The sequence below is a fragment of the Penicillium expansum genome (genome assembly GCF_000769745.1).
Source record: "Penicillium expansum strain MD-8 chromosome Unknown contig267, whole genome shotgun sequence".
In the NCBI taxonomy this organism is placed as follows: Eukaryota; Fungi; Ascomycota; class Eurotiomycetes; order Eurotiales; family Aspergillaceae; genus Penicillium; species Penicillium expansum.
This window is the reverse complement of record NW_015971313.1, coordinates 170,555-179,875: the sequence shown is the minus strand read 5'-3', so window position 1 is coordinate 179,875 and position 9,321 is coordinate 170,555. Positions and strand designations below refer to the sequence as shown.

The window sequence follows — 9,321 nt, the reverse complement described above, 5'->3', positions numbered from 1 at the left end:
ACTAACCTTCTTAATAAGGACCTTCTTTATAAGATATATATTATAATTAACCTATTTATAAACCTTTTTTATCTCCTTATAAATCTATATAGCCTTATCTTTATCCTATAAATAAATAATAGTAGGTATTTTAAGAGGTATATAATACTAATATATATTAAAGTTAGAGCTAAACTTTAGGTTTATATTATTATATATAGGTATAAGATTATACTCTTTAGCCTTATTAGTAGCTATAATAACCTCCTTTTAGGCCTATTTAAAAAGGCCTAGACTAGTAGTATTACCCTTATACTTTATATTAGGGGTAGTAAAGGCTATAATAGGGATAGTAGGGCTTATAATAAGACTGCTAAGAGCTATAACCCTTTTAGTAGCCTTAAGGGCTATAATAGGCTTAGCCTAACCCTTTCCCTTATCTTTTTTCTTAAAAATAGGGGCTATAATAGAATAAATAGTAGCTTTTAGAAGTTATAGAGAAGGGTTAAAGGGGTTTTTAGCTTAAATAAAGTTAATTAGCTAATAAAAAGGATTACTTATTTTTATATTAGGTTAGAATAAATATTTATTACCTATAGAAGAGAAACTATAACTTATATAAGCCTAACCCTATTAGATAGCTAATTATATCCTAGTTAAAATAAATAAGACCTAATAGTATAAAAATAGACTATTTCTATTAGTATAGGTAGTATATTTATCTCTAACTAAGGCCTAATAGTTATATATCTAACTAATTATAATATAAAAAGGGAGGCTAATATAAGCTATATAGGAAGAATTAGAGTAAATTAGATACTAATTAATAGTAATATAAATAGGAATTAACTAGGTAAACTAAGGGTTAATACCTAAATAGCCTATTTTAGTAAGAAAAGGTAGGCTATTAATAGCTATACTAGAGTAAGTAGTTATAAATAGTTAGTAATAAAACCTAAAGTAGGTTAAAAATATTATATACTATTAGAAACTTAGCTTATCTTATAAGCTAGCTAGTTAGTAGTAGTTTATATATTAATAGCTAGGCCTAAATTACTAGGGGTAAAAATATATATAGGGGGGGTTAGACCTATAGGGCTAGGAATAACTACCTTTAAACCTATAGGATTAAGAATAACTACCTTTAGGGCTATAGGATTAAGGATAATTATAAGAGGTAGAGATATATTACTAGTAGCCTTAGTAGTAGGATTAGGAATAGGTATATTTAGACTAGTAAGGGCCCTATTACCCCTATTACTACTATTACTATTACTATTAAGGGCTATAGCTAATAACTTAACCTTATCTAAATTAAAAACTATAAAATCCTACTTAAATATACTAGGACTACTATAATTAGAACCTAAACTACTAATATATAGGGATATTAAGACTAGGTATATAGCTAGGCCTAATAAGGAAGGAATATATAAAGGGGAATAAATAATAGCTATTTAGGAATAAGTCTAAGGCCTAGAAAAATATTAGTTTTAGGCCTATAAGACTAAGATAGATTAGAATAAAAGGGTACTTATAGGGATATAGGCTTATAAGACTAGGTTAGGGTCGGGTAGTTAGATATAGTATAAAAAAAAAAAAAAAAAAAGCTATAGACCTAAAAAAATATTAATATATACCTAAGATATAGACTAAAAAGGCCCTACTAGTCTAGAATAGGCTAAACTAAGCTATATATTAAGTCTAAGAACTTTAAAACTAATAAAACCCTACTAAAATTAATAGAAAACTACTTATAAAGTAGTATATTAATAGTAGGGATAGGAGGTTATAAAGGTAAAAGAAGAAAAGTAAGAATAAACGGAGTTATAGGAGATATTAGGGGGCTTATTTATAGTACTTATATAAGGATAATATAAGGTTTTAAGGAGCTAGGTAGGGATATAAATATCCTAGTTACTATAAGGTTTAGCTACTTCTTTATCTATAACGCCCTTAAATAAACCTTAAATAAACCTTATAAAGTACTAAGGGAGGGATTACCCCCTAAAATCTTATTACCTACTATTTTTATAAATATTTCCTTTATCTTTTAAAGAATAAGGGGTATAACCCTATTTTATATACTTTATTATATATAAAAGACTAGGGGAAGCCTTTTATAGACTATTTTAGAAACTTAGGAGTCTGTTTTAGGCTTTTATAAGCTATTTTAGGCTATTCCTAGTAGTTCGCTATATCTTACTAGCGTCGCCTAATTAGGTAAAAGGACTAAATAAATAAAGGAAGGAACCTAAAGCGTACGGACCTATCACTACCTATGTAAAGGAACTTATATAGGAAAACGTAGAACTAGGGACCAGTTCCAATTTAATAGGGAAGGATAAGATCCGTAAGATTTATTCTAGATATATGATCTGCGGATCAGACCGGAATGCGGATCCGGACGTACCCGAACGGGGCCGCAGGATACTACATTAGTAGTCCTAGATACCCGTATCCATTAGTATATATCCGCCTATACCCTATTTGAATTGAAAAACCATACGATCCCTTCTAAATCACACTAGTCTTATAACTATAACCTATAATATATCTTTAGTGATTTTATTACTTCTAAAAGATATTATATTAGAAATAATTATATTTAAAGCTAATAATAGGCCTTATCTAATATTACTTTAACTAATAAGAAGAAAAAGGATAAGAAGAAGAAAGACTCTAAAAAAGACTCTAAAGACTCTAAAGATTAGGTCTAGTATCCCTTTTATAAAAGAGAAACTATTTATAAACTAGCTAACTATTTCTTAAATCCTAAGAATAAAAAGGATTTAAAACCTAAGTCCGCTAATAAGGCTAATACTAAACCTACTATTATAAATATAGTATTATTATTACCTAATAACCTCTAGGTATCTACTACCTATATTAATATTAACTCTATATTAGCTACTATTTTATTAAATAATACTCTAGATCCTAATATATAGATACTAGATTTAGGCTACTTAGCCTATATAATACCTTACCAGAGTATATTTTATACTTTTACTACTAAGACCTTACCTATTTATTCAGTTACTAGTAAAACCTTCTATATAGAAAGTTATAGTAATATTATTATTAACCTTATTAAGTTTAACTATAGTATTAATAATTAAAATACTACTAAGTAAATTTATATAAGGGGTATTATATTCTAGAAGGTTTAGTATATACTAAGCTTAAAATATAGTCTTATTTTAATAAGATAGCTTACTAAAATAGGTACTATAGTAATCACTTTCTTTAAAGATTATACTAAATTAAAATTTATAATTACTAAAGAGGTTAAAGGTTATACTACTATTAGTAATAACTAATACTAGTTATATATATATAAGAATACTTAAATTTCTTATCTCTATAGTCTTATAGAAACTAACTATCTTATACTAAGTATCTCTATAATAGAGAATACTACTAGTTTATTAGAGGATAATAATCTCTTTATTTCAGCCTCTAAGGTTAGTAAACTAATCTCTATCTTAATAGATCTTACTTATTATTATACCTATTATACTAGTAAATCTTAAGTTAAGAAAACCTAGGATTATATAGATAGCTTAATAATTAAGAAGAAGTTAGCTTTAACTTAGCTTTATATACTATATATTATTAGTAAAGGTTATACTCTACCTTTTAGTAAGAATAAATCAATTTATACTAATCTTAATAACCTAATTTATATAGATATATAAGGCCCTATTAGTATTATATTAACTAGTAGCTATAACTACTATATTATATTTATAGATAATACTTCTTATTTTTACTAGGTATTCCTAATTAAGTACTACTCTAAAGTACTAGAAAAGTTTATCTAGATTAAATAATAGCTAAAGACCTAACTAAATTTAATAGTAAAGTATATCTCTAATAATAATACTAGGGAATATAAACCCCTTTATAAATATATTATTATAAAAGGAGTAGTATAGGATCTAGTTCTACCTTATATACTATATCTTAATAGTATACCGGAGATTAAGAATAAGTACTTACTTAAACTAGTAGTTACTATTATATCGGAGTATAAACTACCAAAATACTTATAGGGACTAATCCTCTAGGGTATTAACTATACCTAAAACCGGCTATACTATTTAAAGGTTAAGTATACTCTATTTAAGAAGCTCTTCGGTTATTAACTAGATCTTTCTTACCTTCGTACTCTTAGTTACTAATACTAATATATAATTCTAAAGGAGCGGTATTAAATAAAGCTTTATCCGCACTCTACAAAGGGGAGGTTTCTTAGTTATAACTAGCGTAGTTACTACCAGATTTATAATACCTCTACTAAGAAGATCGTTATTTCCCGAGACGTTGTTTTTAATAAAATACTAGCTGTTTCTTTACCTAAGCATTCAGATGATCTAGATACAGGTAAGTAGTTCTCGAAGCTAGATTCTCGGTACGTCCCGCTTGAATTCATTAACCCACCAACACCAGCCGTTCTTACTAAACATTTCAATACCCGCCAAACCCCTCCCCCTACCGAACCGATTGAGCGAACGAGCGATGGTCACGACACTGGAGTGGAGGCACAAATTGAGGTGGGGCCGGAGGAAATCCTAAGGGAGGACCCTGTTGTTACGGATACCCAGGATGATCCCTTACAGATCAGTGATCTACCGGATCAAGATCCGGCGTTACCGGTTCCTTCATCATTACCGAACCTGGTTCATGAAGCAATTCAACCACCTGGTCAAGAGCAGGTTGCTCTCCAGGAACCACCAACTCAAGGTCTTCGTCGTTCGTCGAGGATCCGGAAACCTAGCCGCGCTATGCTTGAGCATCTTGCTGCTCACAGCGCAAAGGATTGCCTGAGTGAGACCTGTGTAGTTATCTTCTATCATATGAGAAAAGAGCCACGAATTAGAACTTCTACTGCGTCAGTTAGAGAAATTCTCCCCAGAGCGGATTCGAGCGTATGATGTTCAAAGATGGACTCGGGCTTTAACCCGCTCGGTCTTAACCATGAGAAAAAATAGCAATTTCAAGATGAACTTTTGAATATGCAGTTCCTCTACCTTCTAAAGTTGGTTGGTTTCGATGACGGACACTCCCAGACGTGATTCACAGAATATGAGACTCAAAGATAGCATTACTCGTAGGAGATTGGTAATTAAATGAACCCAGAGTGCTTCCAAGAATTAATCCTCCATAGGCAGTGCACCCTCGGCTTGCATCTCGAGCGCTACCTCATCAACCTTCTTCCATACTCTCAATAGATTGCCTCCAGCCACCTTGCTTGCATCTTTGTCACTAACTCCTCGTTTAAGCAGTTCCTTGATCAGATTTGGGAACCTAGACACATCCTCCAATCCCTGAGGAACCGTCGGAATACCATCAAAATCACTACCAATTCCGACATGCTCAAAGCCTACAAGATTACCAATGTGCAGGATATGCTCGGCGACTCGTTCCAAAGTCGCGTGAACAGGGTCCAGATCCGGGATCCCATTGGCACGGTCTGAAGCCGTGCAGGAAATAAAGTCTGGTGAAAAATTAACCATAACCAGGGAGTTCTTCTCACGGACCAGCTCCAAGATGTCGTCGGGTACGTTGCGCGGGTGGGGACAGAGTGAATAGGCTGAGCTATGGCTGTAAATCACTGGGGCACGGCTTCCTGTCCATTCGGACTTTCCGGCGCCCAGCACATCACGCATGGTCTCCGTGCTGACATGGGCTAAATCGACGATCATCCCAAGGCGGTTCATCTCAAACACTAGCTTCTGGCCTTCTTCGCTGACGCCATGCCAGAGAGGATCGGACTTTTTTATTCCACCACCTGGAAGTTCGAGGACGGCGGCGTCGGCATATCGATTATGACAATTATGTGTTAGAGTTGCGTATGAAACACCCAGGTCATAGAAGATCCGGAGATGAGCCAGCGAGTTGCCGATGGAATGCAATCCCTCGATACCGAGCGGTGAGATGATCTTTCCCTCGCGGAAAGCGGACATGGCAGTGGTACCATTAGGGGGACTCGAGAAGACCTTGGGATAAGCTTGCTGAACCCTTGACATGATGTCCACCTGCTCCATCGTCTCTCGCACGCCTGTGATTTCAATATGAGTATACTACTGTGCAACAGCCATCGGATCAAGTTCCCTTACTTGCTGCGTAATTCTCGTCGGAGAAATCGGTCCCATTCTCGGGACAGGGTACGAAAACACTCCAAAACGTACCACCAACTCTACCTTGTTTCAATCGAGGGATATCAACGTGGCCAGGAAATTTTCCCTTGACAAAAGCCTCGGTGAAGTTGCGATCATTTACACGGTTGTGGAAGAGTTCCCGGACCAAGATGGGAAAGTCGTCATGACCGTCTGTTATAGGCCATCAGTCATAATTTTCCACACAGAATTATTCTTTGCAATCTCCATACCGATCAATGGAGTCTGTGACAGGATCCTCTCCACCCTTTCCTCGATGCTCAGGGGGGGGAAAGGTGAGCGCGAGCGAGTAAACCAAGCACCCACTAGAATGACACAGACAAACAGCCAGAGTAGGTTAAAGGGACGTTTCTTTTGCCTCAAATTCGGTGCATCTCCTTGGCTCTCTAAGACGGGGCTCTTCTCGTCGCTCATTGTGGGCATTTAGAGTGTTGGAAGGTTGAAGAGAGCGGAGATGCTTATCGATAAGCCTGTTTTAACCTCGGGCGGTCGGGATCACCTCGGGGCCGAGTCTGCATTCTGACCAATAGTCCATGAGAAGATCAGCTGTAGCAAATTCATACAGTGTATAAAAGTAGGCTCTTTCAGTGGAATCAAATGGCATCTAGAGACACATATATATATGTATATATCAACCATGTAGTTACGGTGCATGTACATGTATGTTAGTATAAATGCCCGGGCAGGTTATCAGATAACCTTGGAACTGATAATGAACATTTGAAGGTTACATACGGAGTACTCCGTACATGTCGGTAGCAACCTTGGAATGGATCCATCCCCGGGGCCATGGCACTTAGTCACGTGCTCAGGACAATGATGACTGATCACATAGGCGGTGAGAGCGCATGTCCAATCACACCGCCTCCAGTCCTGTAAATGCCCAAGTATTATCAACTAGACAAGGTGGGCTCCCTTTAACATCCTTTGGGATTTCCATGAACTTCCTCTTGGGAAAGATAAAGACAGCCTCAGTTCCTCATATTGAAAAGGCCCAATATCATGCAACCCGGCAAGACTACCGCCGGTCTACTCCCAATTTCGGCAGCAGCTACGCAAAAGTCGGGCTCTGGAGCGCCCGCAAAGAAAACACCCAAACCTCCCGCACCACGTCTCAAACTTCTGATTCGACGTTTGCCGCCCGGGCTAACACAGGCTGAGCTGGAGAGTGCTCTTGGGGACCAGTGGAAGGCCGGGGCAGGAAACGTTGACTGGCTTCAGTACAAACCTGGCAAGGTATCAAAGGAGTAGGATTCACCATCCTCTGACACAATGTCCTATCGATTTTGACTAACTGGACTTCTTCAAATAGCCCTAACAAACCATCTCGTCCATCAAGAGCATATATCCACGTTGTGTCCACCGAATGTGTCTCTTTGCTCTCGGACGCCGTGCGCCAGGCTTCTTTCCAGGATGCTCGTAACACTCTGCATGACCCCATTCTACTTGGGCCTCCATCGCTAGAGTTTGCACCTTATGCTAAGACACCCGGAAGCCGCTCACGCAAGGATGCTCGTCAAGGCACGATAGATCAAGATTCAGACTTCATCGCTTTCTTGGAAAGTCTGACCCAGCCCATTACCAGGCCCGCGGCAGTGGATTCCACGGCGGATGGCGAGGACAAGAAGAAGGAAATGATAATGACTACCCCGTTGGTACAGTTCATCAAAGACAAGAAAGCTAGCAAGTTAAAGGACGGCAGCGGGTCCAAATCCAAACACAGTCGGTCGGACAAGGAATCAAAGCAAGAGAAAGTGCAAGCGAAAAAGCTTTTGCAACGAGGCGATAAGGACCCCTCGGCAAACTCTTCCGACAAGAAACCCAGAGGAGAGAAGACAACCAAGGACTCTGGCAAGGCAACCAAGCAAGGACCGGCTGCCAATACCAAGGGAAGCAAGTCAAGTACCACATCAAGCACTACAAAGGACACAATTGCAGTTCCAGAGCGGAAGAGAGAGCGCGGAAATGTCACAGTAGCCACTAAGATCCTTCAGCGTGATCTTGGACTCTCGACATCTGGTGGACGACGACGCGGCAAAGGTGGTTCCACTGATACTGCGTCACCTAAGAACGAGAGCTCTCGAGACTCGGCTATCCTAACAACCGATCTATCCAAGAAGGAGACAACCAGGCCTCCCAAAACCGCATCATCTGCAGCCAATTCTCCAAAACCCAAGGGCGGCGAGTCATCCTCGCGACCCAATACGGCTACTGCCCCGCCTGCAATCCTACCAGCCAAGTCTACTAAAAGTGGCAAAGCAAAGCACCCATCAACTGCTAAACAAGCATTCCTCAAGCACGCCAACCCATCCCAGGGTGTGACCGAGGCGCTCCTACAGTCCGCATTCGCCCTATTCGGAGCAGTGACGAAGGTCGAGATTGACAAGAAGAAAGGTTTCGGATACATAGATTTTGCTGAACCGGAAGCACTTCGCAAAGCCATCGCTGCAAGTCCCGTGTCGGTGGCCCAGAGTCAAGTGGTGGTCTTGGAGCGCAAAGAGAATCCCGGAATTGAAAAGTCTCGGAAAGGCCGCGAGAGTTTCACTGCCAATAAGGCCAAGGCTCCTACCGAGGCTACTGGAAGCGCTTCAGGGGCTGGCGGTAATGTTGGAAGTAATGCTGGCTCCTCCCGCGGATCTCGTGGAGGGCGTGGATCACGGAATAAGGGACCCAAGGGGAGCGCTGGAGCTTCAGAGAAGACTGGAGGTACCGACGCGGAATGAGGCAGAGCCAACATATTGAGTTCTTTAACAATTCACGAGACATGATACCCGAAGGCATAACAAGTTTTAACCGATGACTCTATGATTGCCAAGGTAAAAGGATTTTGATATACTATGACCAATAGAATGTAGGTACCTAGGTCAAGACAGCGAGACCAAGGTCGACGCACAAGATTCCAATAATTTATCCAAAAGATGACGAAATATAGATAGCGGTCGAAACCAGAGGCCAGGTTTAGGATAGCAACCTGTCCCCTTGCACTACATCAAGAAGATTACGAAAACTTAATTTGAATAAAGACTCGAATGGATGAATAGAATATTCTTTTTTTTTTGCTATCTGCATGACTCCCTCACAGCGCTCTATTCCATCTACCAATGTAGGAGGACCTTTCAGACCTCCTCGACACCCACCAGGACCGACCGACCGAAGT

At 39.0% G+C, this 9,321-nt stretch overlaps 2 protein-coding genes across 2 annotated transcripts; one reads left to right on the top strand and one right to left on the bottom strand.

Moving 5' to 3' along the window:
- Positions 1-5,138: 5,138 nt before the first annotated feature.
- PEX2_077090 (dipeptidase) lies at positions 5,139-6,587 on the bottom strand (the record flags this gene model as incomplete). Its single annotated transcript, XM_016744979.1, has 3 exons — positions 5,139-6,046; positions 6,105-6,317; positions 6,377-6,587. 3 exons carry the CDS (start codon positions 6,585-6,587, stop codon positions 5,139-5,141), a joined length of 1,332 nt encoding a protein of 443 aa, XP_016598572.1.
- Positions 6,588-7,166: 579 nt separating this feature from the next.
- PEX2_077080 (putative nonsense-mediated mRNA decay protein Upf3) lies at positions 7,167-8,887 on the top strand (the record flags this gene model as incomplete). Its single annotated transcript, XM_016744978.1, has 2 exons — positions 7,167-7,411; positions 7,477-8,887. The coding sequence occupies 2 exons, from the start codon at positions 7,167-7,169 to the stop codon at positions 8,885-8,887; spliced, it is 1,656 nt and encodes a 551-aa protein (XP_016598571.1).
- Between the last annotated feature and the right edge of the window lie 434 nt (positions 8,888-9,321).